At 43.5% G+C, this 19,936-nt stretch overlaps 1 protein-coding gene across 1 annotated transcript in view; it reads left to right on the forward strand.

The window, feature by feature from the left end:
- The window catches only part of HABP4 (hyaluronan binding protein 4), a 246,856-nt gene that overhangs the window by 36,516 nt on the left and 190,404 nt on the right, over positions 1-19,936 (forward strand). Inside the window, exon 2 of the mRNA XM_069762075.1 lies at positions 18,021-18,265. Within this exon, the coding sequence (XP_069618176.1) occupies positions 18,052-18,265 (214 nt within the window). The 5' untranslated portion in view covers positions 18,021-18,051. The remainder of the gene's footprint in view (positions 1-18,020; positions 18,266-19,936) is intronic.

Consider the following 19,936-nt stretch of genomic DNA (forward strand, 5'->3'; position numbering starts at 1 on the left):
GGGCACTGACTGCAGGGGAGTTGGGAGGGATTAATCGGACTGTGGCCGTCGCTGATTGGTCGCGGCAGCCATGACAGGCAGCTGGCGAGACCAATCAGTGACTTGGATTCCATGACAGACAGAGGCCGCGACCAATGAATATCCGTGACCGAAAGGACAGATAGAAACACAGACAGAGACAGAAGTGACCCTTAGACAATCATATAGTAGATAACTCTGGAACGCTTTAAGGGATCCCGCTGATTCTGAGACTTTTTTCGTGACATATTGTACGTCATGTTAGTGGTAACATTTCTTCGATATTACTTGTGATTTATTTATGAAAAAAAATTGAATTATGGTGAAAATTCGTAAAATTTTGCAATTTTCAAACTTTGAATTTTTATGCCCTTAAATCACAGAGATGTCACACAAAATAGTTAATAAATAACATTTCCCACATGTCTACTTTACATCAGCACAATTTTGGGACAACATATTTTTATTTGTTAGGAAGTTTTATAAGGGTTAAAAGTTGACCAGCGATTTCTCATTTTTTTACAACAAAATTTACAAAACCATTTTTTCTTTTTTTTTTTTCTTTTTTTTTTTTTTTAGGGACCATCTCTCATTTAAAGTCACTTTAAGGGGTGTACATGACAGAAAATACCCAAACTTGATAACATTCTAAAAACTACACCCCTCAAGGTGCTCAAAACAACATTCAAGAAGTTTAACCCTTTACGTGCTTCACAGGAACTGAAACGATGTCGAAGAAAAAAAATGAACATTTAACTTTTTTTGCAAACAATTTACTTCAGAAGCAATTTTTTTATTTTCACAAGTGTAAAAAGAGAAAATGAACAACAAAACTTTGGGCGCAGGGCAGGGCTTGGAAGAGAAGGAGCACCGTTTGACCTTTTTCAGTGCAGAATTGGATGGAATTGAGATCGGACGCCATGTCGCCTTTGGAGAGCCCCTGATGTGCCTAAACAGTGGAACCCCATTTTGGAAACTAGACCCATTAAGGAACTTATCTAGATGTGTGGTGAGCACTATGAACCCCCAACTGCTTCACAGAAGTTTATAATGTAGAGTGGTGGAAATAAAAAATATTCTTTAACACAAAAAATGTTTCACCCCCAAATTTTTACTTTCACAAGGGTAACAGGAGAAATTGTACCAAAAAATTTATTGTGCAAGTTATGCTGAGTAAGTTGATACCCCATATGTGGGGGGACAACTGTTTGGGCGCATGGCAGAGCTCGGAAGGGAAGGAGCGCCGTTTGGAATGCAGACTTTGATAGAATGGTTTGCGGGCGTCATGTTGCATTTGCAGAGCCCCTGATGTACCTAAACAGTAGAAACCCCCTCAAGTGACCCCATTTTGGAAACTAGACCCCCACAAGAAACTTATCTAGATGTGTGGTGAGCACTTTGAACACCCAAGTGCTTTACAGAAGTTAATAATGCAGAGTCGTGAAAATAAAAAATCTTTTTACACAAAAATGATTTTTTTTCTAGCCCCCAATTTTTTTTTTTTTTTTTGCAAGGGTAACAGGAGAAACTGGACCCCAAAAGTTGTTGTCCAATTAGTACTTAGTATACTGATGCACCATATGTGGGGGGAACCACTGGGCGCACGGCAGAGCTCAGAAGAGCGGGAACACCATTTGACTTTTTGAGCGCAAACCCCCCAATTCTAACTCCAACCCTAAGCCCAACACACCCCTAATCCTAATCTCAACCCTAACCATAACCCTGATCAAAACCCAAAGCCCAACACTCCCCTAATCCTAATCTCAACCCTAACCTCAAACCTAACCCTATTCCCAACCCTAACTTTAACCCTAATCCCAACCCTAACCCTAATGCAAACCCTAACCTTAATGCCAACCCTAATCCAAATCCTAATCCAAACACCAATCCCAACCCTAATCCCAACTTTAACCCTAACTTTAGACCCAACCCTAGCCCTAACTTTAGCCCCAACCCTAGACCCTAACCCCAGCCCTAACCCTAGCCCCAACCCTAACCCTAATTGGAAAATGGAAATACATAAATTTTTATTTAATTATTTTTTCCTTAACGTAGGGGGTGATAACCCTCCTTTATTTACTATTTTTTTTTTTATTTTGAACACTGATAGGATCTATCACAGTGACCAAAATGAAACGAGGAAAAATCTTCCTCGGCTGGCCAGCAGATCACGGTTGGCGCACTGCGCATGCGCCTGCCATTTTCCTACTGGAGGAAGAAGCCGGTGGCCAGGAGAGGAAGCAGGAGGACCCAGGGACACCGGTAAGTATGACAGGGTCCCCCATCCCCCTATTTCTCTGTCCTCTGATGTCCGATCACATTTTTTTTTTTTTTTTTTTTTTGCGGTCGCCGGTAAATGCTTAATTACCGGCGATCGCAACCCGGGGTCGGTGAAAACCGACCCAAATCATGTTCTCTGGGGTCTCTGCTACCCCTGGCACCCGAGACCCCAGAGAAAATCCAACTCTGGGGACGCTATTCACTTTTTCCACAGCGCCGTTAAATAACGGCACTGTGGTTTAAGTACCCTTAACTACGCCGTTAAAAGGTGTATCTGCGGTCTTTAAGGGGTTAATATATGTATTTAATGTAATTCTAAGTATTTAGTAAATTTTAATTATTTCACTAAAAAAGTTGTACAATCGCTACTTATAAAAGTATAATATTTACCGTATAAATATATATCTAAATCAAACAAAAACTGTGCAACTACAGAATTAGGCTGCCGTCACACTAGCAGTATTTGGTCAGTATTTTACATCAGTATTTGTAAGCCAAAGCCAGGAGTGGATGATAAATACAGAAGTGGTGCATATGTTTCTATTATACTTTTCCTCTAATTGTTGCACTCCTGGTTTTGGCTTACAAATACTGACCAAATACTGCTAGTGTGACGGCAGCCTTATACTGTATAAAATTACAAATAACTAATGCATTGTAGAACACTTTTACGCAACATATAATTAAATTTTTAGCCAATTCCTAAACAAAATCTTATTTGTCGATAATGTCCTGAAAAGCTCTATTTAACATTGCCATTTTTAAACTTACAGATTCTTTCAAGAACTCCGATAATGGAGTTTTAAGTTTTGCCCCCATGATGTCGCTCTCAGAAGTCACCTCTTTCTGTCTCAGTTACTGCCATTTGTCGCTTTACAGAGGAGGTCCAAACCTGGAATTTTTAACTCTTTCTGTGCCATTTTTTTGCGTGGACTCTTGGATCATTTGGTAGGGCTTATAACAACTACCGGTATGTAATTTTCTTCGTACTTCATTGTGAATGAAACTCCTCCCACATCACAAATCCGTGACATCACTACACAGGCACCGCTCTCCCGCACCCCCTTTGTCTCTCAGGTCAATAATTGAACTGTGCCTAGAGCAAATGGCCGCCGAGGAGACTGCTCTGTTACCCCCCTGGGGGTATTCTAAGATTCGCAATCAGAATAAAAGGATCAGCCCAAAACTAATTTATGGTTTAATTGCCTTAAGGGCGCACTAGATAATTACAAGAAATATACAGTAAAAATATACCAAGAGTTAGTCAGAGTAAAATATAACAGTAATAGTACAAGGCTTAGAGGTATAAAACTGGAGGTCAATTTACTAGGTTGAAGGTCGCTTGTGGAAGCCGGGGAGCTCTGCGTTCCACAGGTACAAGACTTAGTTGCCGGGCAGCCCCCAAAAAGCACGTGCTTGCTCCCCCCTGGCTGGCATATGCCCTCTTCCTTAGTTCATCATCTTCTTCTGTAGAGTCTTTGTCCCACTTTCCAAGTGTCCTCAGCTCTTAAACCTTCTGTGTCCCTCCCACCTGTAACTGGGTGGGCTAGCAATCCCCACCCCTCAGCTTCCCTGCGACATCTGTATCCAATATCTAATAAATTGAATAACTGCTCTCAGCGTGATTGGATCAGTACATGGGCGGTACCAGTGCATGAGGTTTGTTCTGCCGGTCATACGGGGATCAAACCTGGACCAATTATGTTGCTGTGGGAGGCTGATCTCTATATCTTTGGTTCCAGAACCCTCACTGACCTGGGAGATGCACTGTCAGATGCGCAATTTCTTCATGGCTACGAGGATATTTTTTATGAGCCTGTACCTCGGATGATGCATCCATAATTCATGATTTCATGTTGGAGACGGTTTGGCTGGGAGGACAATAGGCTCGTCCTCCTGTAGCCACCCGACATGCATGCTTTAATTGAGCCACCAGGCACCTCCATGCCCCCTGCTGGCGTGGCTTTCTCACTCAAGCGTTGAAGTGCCATCTGCCTGCTACACTGGCCTGGTCCATTACCATATTAAAGGGTCTTCATTCAGGTAGGAAAAAGGTGGGGGCTAGGTGAATTCTGATATGGGACAAAATGGAGTCAGGCCAATCTCGGTTGGTATGCCCTGTATCCAAGATGGCGGCTGCTCCCTCATCACATAACTTTCTGTGCCATTTTTTTGTGTGGACTCTTGGATCATTTGGTAGGGCTTATAACAAATATGTAATTTTCTTCGTACTTCATAGATTTGATTTCGGGGATAACTCAGTTTAGGAGATTTTTATTCTGGCTTCTGATAAGATTTTACTCTGATTTTACAAACTTGGTACGATTTATTTTTCTTTCACGATTCTCATGTTTTCTAGCAAATTCAAGGGATTGCACACATTCAAATAAATAAGCTTGTTGTGATGCAATAACACGAGAGACTTAATTTAGGAATCCAAATTTGTTCACAAAACATTTCATCATTGATTTGTGTTCTGACATTTTTAATGAGTTTTGTACAACCGAGCAAATATAGACATGAATGTAAAAGTACATTCTTTCCGGCCAATCCTGAATTTTTGAAGCATGTCAATATCTGGATAATTTTCACTTAAATGAACAATACATCAAGGGAATAGCAGTCTAAAAAGTGCCTTCATGAAAAATAGTATATATAAGATTGATAAACTTGAGGCATAAGTGTCAAGAGATCAACATTTATTGCGACCAATCACACAGAACCAAAACCGACGTTTCGGCCGTCTGGCCTTTGTCAAAGTTATTATCTACAAACGGAGAACATAAAGTCAGTAGCGAAAACAGATATCATAAAGTAATATATGATTGGTCATAACTGAGTGTATCAAGCAAAAATAATCATCCAAAATCAAGACATAACCATATCATACAACGGTAAGTATATAACCGAAACCGTCTTCATTATATGACTTGAACATAATATAGGTAAATCATAAACGGTCTGTGGGCTGTAAAGATAAAGAACAAATGGCTTATCACACATGAGCAGAGAACCCCCAACATGCATATAACCTAATGGTAAGATACCAAAATTCATCAGATCCAAGATGAGGGGAGCACCTAACCAGAACCGAAAAAAGTGAAAGCCAGTAACTAAACAAGGAGCGTGCCAGAGCCGAGTGTCATTACCTGTATGCAAGGCAGAGTTTATATGCTGAAAATGGAGGAGAATAAGGCTATAAGAATAGGTAAGAAGCCCAACAATCAGAAGGTATAAAGCAGGAGAGTCATACCTGTCAGCGCTTTATCATGTAGCAGGGTTTGTACCGCTGTGGACTGGTGTGCCATGCGGATAGCAGGAGCGACGTTTTGTGCCAGAGAGTTGGAAGTGTGGCAAAACGCCAGATAGTAGCGAGAGGAGAAACCGCGCATGCGTCAAGGCAAAAGAGAGGCGCGTGCCCACTAGATAGATGTGGATGGAAGTGTATGAGCATCAGAGAGCAGAAGTGGGGCATAAAAGATGTGACATAGCATACAGTGACGAAGGGAAAGATAACAGTGGTAGTGTGACCATAGTGTATGTATCAGTGGTCTAATGCTCCACAAGGATCTCAAACTTTAGTTATATAGAAGAATCCCACCACCGTCTGGTGACTGTAAGAAGACAAACCTGCACCATAGAAGTGAGTAGGGTCCCCTCAATCTAGGTCTGTGGAAGAAAATATGAAGCAAAATAATTAGGATACAGTGTATAGGAATACAACAGACAAATCAGTAAATGTAACCTAAAACGTACAATACACACACCACAGGAGTCTATCAGGGGGTCTCCCATGTATATAACACATGGTTACCAAAAAAACAGTTAAGAGAAGATATAAAGTACAGTTAAGTAACACATTAATAAAACACCTCATATTCTCTATTAAGGCCATAGGGTTCTAGCGTTTGTAAAGAATAAATCCAATATGCTTCTCTTTCTTTAAGTTTTTGGATTCTATTACCCTCCCTCCCTCATGAGTGGCATATTCTCAATAATCTGATATCGTAATTGTGAAATATTATGGTTATGAGCAATAAAGTGTGCAGGAATTGGAAGCATCACTCTCTTGCAATAGATAGAGGATATATGTTGTGATATGCGGTCCCGGATATGCTGGGTGGTCTCCCCAACATATCTGAGACCGCAAGGACACTTGATAAGGTATATAACAAATGATGAACCACAACTGAAGAAACCGCGAATGGGGAAGCGCTTCCCCGATCTAGGATGAGAAAAGGAGTCTCCTTTGGTGATGGAGCATTGCAAACAGTGCAAACAAGGAAAAGTACCCCGACGCTGTGTAGACAAAAATGTTTGGGTATCTTTAATCCTAGTACTCCCAATATCTGCCCTAACCAAAAAATTCTTCAAATTAAATGATCTCTTATGACAAATCAAAGGTGGAGTCTGAAATTCAGAAATTTCTGGATAGGAATTACCCAAAAGTGCCCAATGTTTATATAAAATATTTTGAAACCCTTTCACAAATGGGTGGTAGGTATTCACCAACTCCATTCTGTTAGTTTTTGATCAAGATATGGTTGCAGAGGGTAAGGTGGACGAAAACCCTAAGAGCCGATTCCAGATAACCACGATCCCGGAATTTAGAAGCCATCTCATTTAAACGTGTGGTCCGATGTAAAGGATCTGATGCTATCCGATTTAATCTTATGATATTGAGACTTCGGAAGAGATGTTTTTGTATGCCGTGGATGGCAGCTTTTTATCTGTTGCTTTGACGTAGAGATCAGTCGATAGTGACCTATCATGATTAATAGTCACCTTAGTATCAAGAAAAGGAATAGATATTGGGTCATATTGAATAGAGAATGTCAATTTATCTAAGCAATGATTAATGTTATAACAAAAAGAAAGGAGAGACTCAATATCCCCATCCCAGATCATGAAAACATTGTCAATATCTCTTCCAAGGCAACAAATGTTGCTGAAAGAGAGGATGGGTGTATACAAACTGTTTCAAATTGCACCATAAAAATATTTGCGTAAGGGGGCACTACATTACTCCCCATTGCAGTACCTGTTAATTGCACGAAGAATTGATCACCAAACATAAAAAAATTCTTTGAGTATCATTGTCAGCAGAGTAATGCAAAAAGATTTAATCTCCAGACTAAATAGTGACATAGTACCTAAAAACTCTTGTACCACTTGTATGCCCTTCTGATGATCGATATTAGTGTAGAGACTATTAGCGTTAAGGGTTGCTAATATAAGAGGGTAATGGTGTGCAATCAGGTCCGGGGCGAGGAGGTGCTGGTAAAAGGGACCATGTGGTCCAATAAATCGTATAGATTTATACGACTAGCAGAGCACTGGAGCGCCACTTATCAAGGCATACGGGACTGTTCGCCCATCTTCTACTCTTGCCATTTTTGTATATATATTAAAAAAATCAAGTAACCCCATGAATAAGGCCCGGGAGGGTCGAAAGGTTGGGTTTCTATTTTCTATGTGACAACTTTTTTTGCTACCTTGAATAAATTTGGCATATACCTTCTTGCATCATACCAGTTTTGAGTGTGCGGTATTTTTTTCTCTATAAGGGTTACTAATAGGCATCCAGCGGGAACCGATACCAGGTCACGAATACATGTTAGGAATTGTGATGTGTCGCGAAGATAAGATGGAATATGATATATTAGAGGGGATAAAAAATTTTCCAACACCATGGCAAGGGGGGAGAGGAGTGAATTGGTAGACGCCACGATGGGTCTCACTGGTGGTTTAGTCAAATTTTTGTTAATTTTAGGTAGTGTGTAAAACACTGGACAAATAGGATGGGAATTGATAAGAAATTCCCCCAGTTTTTATCAATGGTACCCAAAGTGCTAAAATGATGAACCATTGCATGAATTTCTCTAGAAATCAAATAAGTCGGATCATGGGCAATAGGAAGATGTGTTTGCATTTGGGGAGACCACCCAGCATATCCGGGACCACATATCACAACATAAATCCTCTATCCATTGTAAGAGAGTGATGCTTCCAATTCCTGCACACTCTATTGCTCACAACCATAATATTTCACAATTACGATATCAGATTATTGAGAATATGCCACTCATGAGGAGGGAGGGTAATAGAATCCAAAAACTTAAAGAAAGAGAAGCATATTGGATTTATTCTTTACAAACGCTAGAACCCTATGGCCTTAATAGAGAATATGAGGTGTTTTATTAATGTGTTACTTAACTGTACTTTATATCTTCTCTTAACTGTTTTTTTGGTAACCATGTGTTATATACATGGGAGACCCCCTGATAGACTCCTGTGGTGTGTGTATTGTACGTTTTAGGTTACATTTACTGATTTGTCTGTTGTATTCCTATACACTGTATCCTAATTATGTTGCTTCATATTTTCTTCCACAGACCTAGATTGAGGGGGCCCTACTCACTTCTATGGTGCAGGTTTGTCTTCTTACAGTCACCAGGCGGTGGTGGGATTCTTCTATATAACTAAAGTTTGAGATCCTTGTGGAGCATTAGACCACTGATTCATAACTATGGTCACACTACCACTGTTATATTCCCTTCGTCACTATGCTATGTTGCATCTTTTATGCCCCATTTCTGGTCTCGGACTGATGCTGATACACTTGCGTCCACATCTATCTAGTGCGCACGCACCGCTCTTTTGCCTTGACGCATGCGCTGTTTCTCCTCTCGCTATCTGGCGTTTTGCCACACTTCCAACTCTCCGGCACAAAACGTCGCTCCTGCTATCCGCATGGTACACCAGTCCACAGCGGTACAAACCCTGCTACATGATTAAGCGCTGACAGGTATGACTCTCCTGCTTTATACCTTCTGATTGTTGGGCATCTTACCTATTCTTATAGCCTTATTCTCTATTTTCGGCATATAAACTCTGCCTTGCATACAGGTAATGACACTCGGCTCTGGCACGCTCCTTGTTTAGTTACTGGCTTTCACTTTTTTCGGTTCTGGTTAGGTGCTCCCCTCATCTTGGATCTGATGAATTTTGGTATCTTACCATTAGGTTATATGCATGTTGGGGGTTCTCTGCTCATGTGTGATAAGCCATTTGTTCTTTATCTTTACAGCCCACAGACCGTTTATGATTTACCTATATTATGTTCAAGTCATATAATGAAGACTGTTTCGGTTATATACTTACCGTTGTATGATATGGTTAGGTCTTGATTCTGGATGATTATTTTTGATACACTCAGTTATGACCAATCACATGTTACTTTGATATCTGTTTTCGCTACTGACTTTTTATGTTCTCTGTTTGTAGATAATAACTTTGACAAAGGCCAGACGGCCGAAACGTCGGTTTTGGTTCTGTATGATTAATCGCAATAAATGTTGATCTCTTGACGCTTATGCCTCAAGTTTATCAATCTTATATAATTTTCATTTAATCCACAGAAAATGAGAATTTACTCGGACTCCCATGACAGCACGACGAGAGAGGGGATCCGCCCATTAGGAACAGGAAACCTACAGATACAAAAGGGCGGCACCTCTCCCTTGCCTCAGTTGGTTTCCTGTTCCTGAAGGGGACGGATGCCTATAGAAGGAGCCCGGGCCGGCCGAATACGGTAGCGGGGGAATCTCCTACCTCGGCCAGTGCGGAGATCCCTGGAGACGCCACGGTGGTCCTTGCTGGATTTCACGGCAGTGGCGTTCGCAGCAGGGAGCGGAGTCCGGAGGATTTCCTGCCTCCATCAGCGTCGGCGCAGGTAAGTATTCCCATTGGTGGTGCAGCGGTATGGTGTGGCTGCGGGTGCCGGGCTCAGGCGTGTGGGTGAGCTCCCGGAGCGCTGCGCTTCATCCCCGGCGTCCTGCACCGCTCTCAGCGCGTGCTGGAGCATTTCCGGGTGCAGTGACGTAAGGGGGCGGGGTTAGCGGCCGCTTCCGGGTCGCCGGACTTCTGCGCATGCGCAGTCGTTCCAAGATGGCGGCGCCCATCGCGTCTGAGTGCCGGTTTTGACCGCAAGATCTCCTGCCCTCTGCTGTATCCTGGACCAATAGGGACAGCGCTGGCCCATCTGCTGACCGGATCCAAGGGGTATTTATGCAGGTGGAGATGTTAGATCCCTGCTTTTGGTCGCATTTCGTCATGGAGAGTGGTGGTGAGCAGCAGCAGCTGCCAGACGAGGTACGTCAGAAGCCCAAACAGAAAGATAGAGGCGACCAGCCCAGTCGTAAGAGCTCTTCCGAACAAGGATCCAGAGCTTCGACTAACAAAGAACCCCCTCGGATTCTGGTACTTTACTTTGGCGCACGGGTAAGTGATCTACGTGAAAGTTCACTCTGTGATGCGGGCCCCTTATACTTTATCATTTCAGGGGAAGAAGAGTACGGAAAGTCAAAACATAAGGAGTGTGCCCTCTGTGGAGTCCCTCTACCTGACTCTTGTTCAAAAAAATTATGTGCCCCCTGTATACAGCAGACGGTGAGGTCTACAGGAGTGGGTTGGTGGTAGTGACATTAGGTCAGATATTAGTTATCTCCTATATTGTCCTCCCCTAGGTAGCAGAAGAGTCCGTAACTCCGGCAAACCTGAGGGAAATGATCCGGCTGGACGTAAGGGAATCACTACGGTCCCTATCCCAAGCGGAAGGCTCAAAGCATAGGACTCTCTTGGACTCTAATTCTTCAGAGGAAGAAAGAGGAAAACACCTATCTCTCCAGTCCCCTCTCCTCTTCATCAGATGAGGAGTCAGGACGATTCTGTCTTCCCTTGGATAAAATTGACAAGGTTGTCAAATCAGTTAGAGGCACGATGGGTATAGAGGAACCTAAATCACAACCCTCGAAACAGGAGTTGATGTTTAGCGGACTTGATCGTAAAAAACATAGATCTTTTCCGGTAAACGAGAAGATTCAGGACTTGATCCTTAGAGAATGGAAGAAACCGGAAAAAAAGGGGGCCTTACCACCGGCATTAAAACGCAGGTATCCCTTTGACGATCCGGTTGTGGATACATGGGATAAAGCTCCTAAATTGGACGCGGCTGTAGCAAAAGCGTCAAAGAAAGCCTCATTACCCTTTGAGGATATGGGGACCCTCAAGGATCCTCTGGACAGGAAGGCGGATATCTTCCTTAAAGGTACTTGGGAGATGGCGGCTGGTTCTCTCAGACCAGCCGTGGCGGCAACATGTACGGCCAGATCATTAATGGTCTGGCTAGATCAGTTAGTCTCAGCTTAAGGACGGTGCATCCAGAGACACTATTCTGAAGGCTCTACCAACAATCCAGAATGCTGCAGCCTTCCTATCGGACGCATCCGTGGACTCGGTTAGAATGGCGGCTAGAGCAGCAGGACTATCTAACGCGGCTCACAGGGCCTTGTGGCTGAAATGCTGGTCAGGTGACATTCAGTCTAGAACTAAGCTCTGCGCCATTCCGTGTGAAGGACAATACCTCTTCGGTCCAACTCTGGACGAGTTGTTGGAAAAAGCAGGGGATGACAAAAAGAAATTCCCCAATCTATATTCATCTTACCGCCGGCCCTTCAATCGAAGGAGATTTGGTCGCGGGAAGAAATGCGGGTCCTCTCCCACTAGAGAAAGTTTCAGATGGGAAGACAGACGCGGTAGAGGTACGGGCTATATGTTTCGCCGTTCCTCAAAGGATCAGAAAAAACCGGACCAATGACTAGCAATCCCTGTGGGGGGTAGACTGTCAGCTTTTTCCTCAGCTTGGCTTGACATTACAAACAGTAAATGGGTCAGAGGCATCATTACTGAAGGTCTAAAACTGGACTTCAATCACTGGCCTCGTGAGAAATTTAAATTAACCCCTTTACGTTCCTCCCCCCTGGAGCAGGCAGCTCTAGAAGCAGAGGTTATGAACTTATGTTCCAAGAACGTGCTGATTGAAATTCCGGAATCAGAAAGAGGAAGGGGATTTTATTCTCCTCTTTTTCTGATTTAAGAAACCAGACGGATCTTTTAGAACGATCATTAATCTCAAATGTCTGAGTTCCTGGTCAATGAATCATTTAAAATGGAAACAATCAATTCAGCAATAAAAATGTTGTTTAATCACTGTTTCATGGTAGTTGTAGATCTAAAAGATGCATACTATCATGTTCCAATACATGAACACTTCCAGAAATTCCTGAGAGTAGCTGTGTCAATGGGGGGCCAGATTTGCCATTTCCAGTTCAGAGCTCTTCCCTTCGGCTTATCAGCAGCTCCTAGGGTGTTTACAAAGTTAAGGTACCGTCACACTAGACGATATCGCTAGCGATCCGTGACGTTGCAGCGTCCTCGCTAGCGATATCGTCCAGTGTGACAGGCAGCAGCGATCAGGCCCCTGCTGTGCTGTCGCTGGTCGAGGAAGAAAGTCCAGAACTTTATTTGGTCGCTGGACTCCCCGCAGACATCCCTGAATCGGCGTGTGTGACACCGATTCAGCGATGTCTTCACTGGTAACCAGGGTAAACATCGGGTAACTAAGCGCAGGGCCGCGCTTAGTAACCCGATGTTTACCCTGGTTACCATCCTAAAAGTAAAAAAACCAAACACTACATACTTACCTACAGCCGTCTGTCCTCCAGCGCTGTGCTCTGCTCTCCTCCTGCACTGACTGTGAGCGTCGGTCAGCCGGAAAGCAGAGCGGTGACGTCACCGCTCTGCTTTCCGGCTGCTGTGCTCACACAGACAGTACAGGAGGAGTGCAGAGCACAGCGCTGGAGGACAGATGGCTGTAGGTAAGTATGTACTGTTTGTTTTTTTTACTTTTAGGATGGTAACCAGGGTAATCATCGGGTTACTAAGCGCGGCCCTGCGCTTAGTTACCCGATGTTTACTCTGGTTACTGGCATCGTTGGTCGCTGGAGAGCGGTCTGTGTGACAGCTCTCCAGCGACCAAACAGCGACGCTGCAGCGATCCGGATCGTTGTCGGTATCACTGCAGCGTCGCTAAGTGTGACGGTACCTTTAGTGGCCGAAGTCATGGCGCACTTACGAGAGTCTGACATCCTAATTATTCCCTACTTGGATGACTTTCTTATAGTAGGGAGCTCTGCAGACCATTGCTGTTCTCAGCTAGAGACAGCCACATCCAAACTTGAGCATCTGGGGTGGATCGTAAATTATGAAAAATCTCGTTTACAGCCCCAGAAAATACAAAGATTTTTGGGACTATTGTTAAACTCAGAATCCCAACAGTGTTGTCTTCCACCCGACAAGTTGTTACATATCCAACAACAGGTGTCTAAGGCAATTGATAAACCATCCATGACCCTTAGACAGGCTGTCACTATTGGGTTCTTTAACCTCTTGCATTCCCGCTGTCCGTTGGGCCCAATTCCACACCAGACCGTTACAATCCGAGGTGCTGGTTAATGATAGAATCTTACAGGGGTCCCTGCAGAGTCAGATTACCTTAGGTCCAAGAGCACTCACATCTCTTGGGTGGTGGCTAGACAGTGAAAACTTATCGGCAGGAGTTCCCTGGGTGTCACAGGTAACACGTGTTGTAACAACAGATGCTAGCCCTTCGGGTTGGGGAGCACACATGGATGACATGATGGTTCAGGGTCTATGGTCCCCTCCCCTAACATCAGCCTCCTCCAACCAGAAAGAGTTAATGGCAGTAGAGCTTTCAGTGAAAAAATTCCTCATATATCTGCAGGGTCATCATGTCAAGATCCTATCGGACAACCAGGTGGCAGTCGCATACATAAATCATCAGGGTGGAACTCATTCCGAGTCACTGAGAGTGGCGGATCGTCTGTTCCAGACAGCAGAAAATCACTTCTTATCCCTAACCGCTCTACACATAAGAGGAAAAGAAAACATCAAGGTGGACTTTCTAAGCCGCAACACCTTGAGGCAAGGGGAGTGGTCCCTAAACAGTTGCGTGTTCGATCAAATCGTCCACAAATGGGGACATCCAGAAGTAGATTTATTTGCTACCAGGGACAACCGGAAGACAACAAAATTTTGTTCCCTAAATCCCAGGGAAAATCCTCTGACGGTAGACGCCTTTCTGATCAAATGGGATTTTCAACTGGCGTATGCATTTCCTCCACTAGGCCTGTTACCCTTAGTAGTCAGGAAGATAAGAGAAGATCGAACCAGAGTTATATTGATTGCCCCATTCTGGCCCAGAAGGGCCTGGTTCACTTGGCTCAGGATCATGTCAGTGGAGGACCCCTGGGTACTTCCGGACATTCCAGATCTGCTCTACCAGGGTCCGATCAGCCATCCTCAAGTAAAGAATCTCCATTTAACGGCATGGATTTTGAAAGGGCGTTACTAAAAAGCAAAGGGTTCTCCCCGAGTCTAATTGAGACCCTTATGAAAAGTAGAAAGCAAATAACCACAACAATTTACGCTAGAACCTGGCGGAAATTTCTGGCCTCTTCTGATTTTAATTTAGAAGAGGGATTACCTATAAAACAAATCTTAGAATTTCTGCAAAGAGGTTTAGAGCTAGATCTATCCACTAGTACTCTAAGGGTACAGGTCTCGGCCCTAGGGGCTCTATTTTCATGTAACATCGCCAATAATTATTGGATCTCAAGGTTCATTAAAGCATCTATTAGATCTAGACCCATACATAAAGATAGATCTATGCCTTGGGATCTCAACCTAGTACTATCAGCATTGACTAGAGAGCCGTTTGAACCTTTACAATCAGCTTCAATTAAGGCCCTATCTCTTAAGACAGCTTTTCTTGTGGCAATTACATCTTCCCGTAGAGTGGGGGACATACAAGCGCTCTCCAGGCTTGCCCCTTATACAGAGTTTCTGCCGGATAGAGTAGTCCTCAGACCGGACCCAGCCTATTTACCAAAAGTGTCATCACGGTTTCACAGGACACAGGAGACAGTTTTACCATCCTTCCTTCCCAATCCCTCCAACCCTAAAGAAGAACTACTCCATACATTAGATGTTAGGAGATGCCTGCTAGAATACATCTCTATTACTGACACATGGAAGAAAGATGATGCGTTATTTTTATCTTTCCAAAACCCTAGAAAGGGACTCAGGGTATCAAAGTACACACTAGCAAAGTGGATTAGGGAGGCTATCTCTTTGGCTTACACTGCAGGTGGAGGTCCGGCTCCGCAGAATCTGAGGGCGCATTCCACCAGGGCCATGGCCACATCCTGGGCGGAAAAGTCTGGAGTATCAATCGACCAGATATGGAAGGCGGCCACATGGTCATCCCCGTCCACCTTCTTTAAACACTATAGGTTGGATTTGGGGGCTTCCTCTGATCTCACATTCGGGTTAAGGGTGCTACAGGCCATAGTCCCTCCCTAAGGAAGCTTACATCTCTGTAATTCTCTCGTCGTGCTGTCATGGGAGTCCGAGTAAAGCATTAAGCTACTTACTGGTAGCGGCATTTCTCGGAGGCCCATGACAGCACCCTTAGTTCCCTCCCTATTCACTGGGGGTTGCACTTCCTATAAATGTATATATTTCACAATACGATACCAGTTCCAATAGATGTCTGATATTTTGTATATAATCTGTATATAGTGTATATTTTTGTGTACCACTAACCGCGGTAGTCCTCTCAAGACTCTGAAATACAACTGAGGCAAGGGAGAGGTGCCGCCCTTTTGTATCTGTAGGTTTCCTGTTCCTAATGGGCGGATCCCCTCTCTCGTCGTGCTGTCATGGGCCTCCGAGAAATGCCGCTACCAGTAAGTAGCTTAATGCTTTTTTATTTCTGTATCAGCTAAATCTCCACATAAGTCGTTATCACACTGAATTTTTAATGTTAACCGTCAGGAAAACGTTACAGAAACCCACATTTTAAACAACTGATTTATCTCCTCATTAGTTAAATCAAACTTATCAGCAAAACTCTCATATCTCTGGATTTCTACACACATGGATTTTATCATATGCAGGAATGATTTTGCAGAATTCTAACATTTTCTCTAACTTTAATTTGGAGTTGGGCCCCTGAGTTGTCTTCTATTTTTAGTGGCCTTTGTACATCTGTCTCTTGTACATCATCTATGTCAATTCTCATGACTCCTCCTATGTTTCCTCAATCTATTTTTACATCATGAGACAGTCGCCTAAAGTGGCTGTTACAGGCACGTCTCACATCTTGTTCACTCTCCACATTACAGTCAATCTCTGGAACATCACTACTTTTCCTTTGACACTATTTTTACACAGTCAATTCTGGATTTCTCTGACACAAACTTGTGAAATACGTCAACCAACTGTAAAATATTTGTCAATTTTTCTTACTTTATTAAGACCACATCAACTTATTATGAATCAGGTATGGCTGGCTCGCCAAATGTTAAAACAAACTTATTTTGTATATTTATTCAGGACTCTTTACCAGATGTGATACTCTAAAGAAAATGTAATGATATTTCTTACCAAAAATGTAGTGGTTTATTGGATTGTTCACTAAAAAGCTTCATTGCAGCAAAATATAAAATAGGTTAAATAGAGAGTGTCCATATCAAAGTTTGTTCCCCATCTTTCCTGAGATTTTGAATGGTAAATGGGGTGTCTGTCAAAAGCATGGTAGAAGTTTGTTAAGAAGCACGTGGCTAACTCGCATACCAGCTGTTCATTCCGTCTGGAGTCAGTGAAGTGAAGTGTCCGAAGGGAGCGAAAAGACCCCAAGTGAGAGCCCCTCCCTCCTGTGAGTCGTGATTATATATGTCCCACAGAGCACGTGTTCTCTCTACATGGTGTTACCTTTTACTCTGAGCTAAATATACAGGAGCAATACATGTAATGTCAGCAAAAGTCAATGTGCTCCGTATAGAATTGAGTGTAATAATTGAATAACCAATAATAAATATTTAACACTAGTATTTGTGCATACTAGTATAATTACTTTTTATGATTTACTCTCATGCTCATGTGTCTCTTCGTGCTCCATAAGCTTGATATATTTTTAATCCTGTTTTGATTTTATTTTTTATAAACTAAATATTTTTAATTTCTTTACACATTGCAATAGATCGTCTGGCCTCATTACATCACTTGACGACGTGTGTGTGTGTGTGTGTGTCTGTGTGTATATGTCCTAGAAACAGACGTTTTTGCCTTGAAAACTTTAAGACTGTTAATTCATACCAGCTCATTTCTGAATTGTCACCTATGGCAGTTTTGCTGTATATGTCTAGAAGAGCTCCCAACATAAACTGTAGGATAGGTGTTCACTCAACGTGTGCCTTGACTTGGCTGTGTAACGGTGTTTCCAAATGAGGGGGAAAAAAAATCGACACTCTACCATGCACTAAACTGTACTGTTAGTATTGTAATTATTCATTTAACATAAGAGAATTTCTGTGGCCTTGAGACTCTGATCATGTGTTATCCTCATCCGCATCAGGCTGTGCCATTAAAGACTGAGGAGCTATGTAAAACACGGATACTTTGTACTTCAGAGTTTCATCCATTAACTGATCCATTGTGTAGTCAATAAAGTTGTCACTCTACCTACTTCAGTGAAATAAAAAAAAAAATATGGAAGCAACTAGGATGACACCAGAAAAAAATCAGTTTTGTTCGCTGATGTTGGTAAGAACTCGCATGGATGTGTGAATGCAGCCTCAGTATTGTAAATCTGTTTCTCTGTAGAATGTAAAGCAGCCTGAGATGGCAGTATAAGTATAAGCAGTCTGTGTGCTGTTTTATGGATTTTTACAACATGCATTTGTATTGACCTGTGTACATAAGCTTTATACTGTTGACTTTTTTTTTTTTTTTTGCAGGAAGCCAGAAGAGAGCCCAGTCTCTTCCATCATGCAGGATGCTTTTGGCTGTGTGGTGGAAAACCGCTTTTTCCAACTTCTGGATGATGAGTCTGATCCCTTAGATTTTCTTCATCAGACATCATCTGAACTTGGTCGTAAGAAGAAAGAGGAGGCAGGATCTGAAAAGACTGGCAAACCAAAGAGCAACAGAAAAGAATCTCAAAAGGATAGAAAGGCAATTGCTGCAAACACAGAAGGCCCAGGTTGGTATTGAAAATGGAGCTTCAAGTATAATGCCAGCCACCTCACCCAGCCTCAAAGTAATCTTGGAGCTGGTATACACTGCAATGCACAGACTGCATTGCACAGACTAGCCAATGGATCTCATGACCTGAGCATAACCGCTTAAAGGGAACCGGTCACCCCCAAAATCGAAGGTGAGCTAAGCCCACCGGCATCAGGGGCTTGTCTACAGAATTTTGTAATGCTGTAGATAAGCCCCCAATGTATCCTGAAAAAGAGGTTAGATTATACTCACCCAGGGGCGGTCTGGTTCTGGTTCGATGGGCATCGCGGTCCGGTCCGGGGCCTCCCATCTTCTTACGATGACACCCTCTTCTTGTACTCACGTCTGCCCGGTTGAGAGCAAAGCAAAGTACTGCAGTGCGCAGGCGCTGGGCCCCTCTGACCTTTCCCAGCGCCTGCGCACTGCATTACTTTGCTCTGCCCTCAACAGGACAGACAAAGTACGCCTGCTCCGAAGCCGCAGCATGAATACAAAAAGAGGACGTAATCATAAGAAGATGGGAGGCCCCGGTCCGCGATGCCCATCGGACCAGAACCGGACCGGGACCGCCCCTGGGTGAGTGTAATCTAACCTCTTTTTCTCCGATCCGATGGGCGTTGCGGTCCGGGGCCTCCCATCTTCATAGGATGATGTCCTCTTCTTGTCTTCACGCTGCGTCTCCGGGGCAGGCGTACTTTGCCTGCCCTGTTGAGGGCAGAGCACAGTGCGCCGGCGCCGGGCCTTTCTGACCTTTCCCAGCACCTGCGCACTGCAGTACTTTGCTCTGCCCTCAACAGGGCAGATAAAGTACGCCGGAGCCGCAGTGTGAAGACCAGAAGAGGACGTCATCCTATGAAGATGGGAGGCCCCAGACCGGACCGCGACGCCCATCGGACCGGACCGCAGCGGGCCTGCCCCTGGATGAGTATATTCAAACCTCTTTTTCTCATCTTTCAGGATACATCGGGGGCTTATCTACTGCATTACAGAATGCTGTAGATAAGCCCCTGATGCCGGTGGGCTTAGCTCACCTTCGATTTTGGGGGTGACCGGTTCCCTTTAATAGAAATAAATAAATATATATATATATATATATATATATATATATATATATATATATATATATATATATATATATATATATATATATATATATATATTACATATATAATCTGTCGCGCTCAGATCTGGAGACCCACTGGCCAGTCCTTGCATTGCGGTCAGCCCTATGTCTTATTTATGTTCGTCTGACTACCCTAAAACTCATCAGTTATAAAGTTCTAGCCCCAGCACTTTCCTGAGTGGCACCTGCTCAGTAAAAATTTGAAGCCAGTGTGTTAATACAAGGGCAAAACAGTGAGCAGAAGCGAGGACAAGGACTACCTGCATATGTCTGAGCTTTCATGAGTGGACCCTGATGTCACACACAGAGCTAAGGAATCAAGCTGCGTACAGATTCACTGAGGATGCAGATACTGGTGTCAGTGAGACGCTGAGCGAGGGGTCGGCCGCTCAGTGCAGGATGCTCCTGTATCCAGACCTTTGGCTGTCCTAGTCTGTGGGTCACACCAGAACATAAGGGCTTCATTTTTTTTTTTTTTTTTTAATCTCGCCTGGCTTCAAAATGTTCCAATAGCCTTCTGGTTTG

This window comes from Ranitomeya imitator, chromosome 1, assembly GCF_032444005.1.
Source record: "Ranitomeya imitator isolate aRanImi1 chromosome 1, aRanImi1.pri, whole genome shotgun sequence".
Lineage (NCBI taxonomy): Eukaryota > Metazoa > Chordata > Amphibia > Anura > Dendrobatidae > Ranitomeya > Ranitomeya imitator.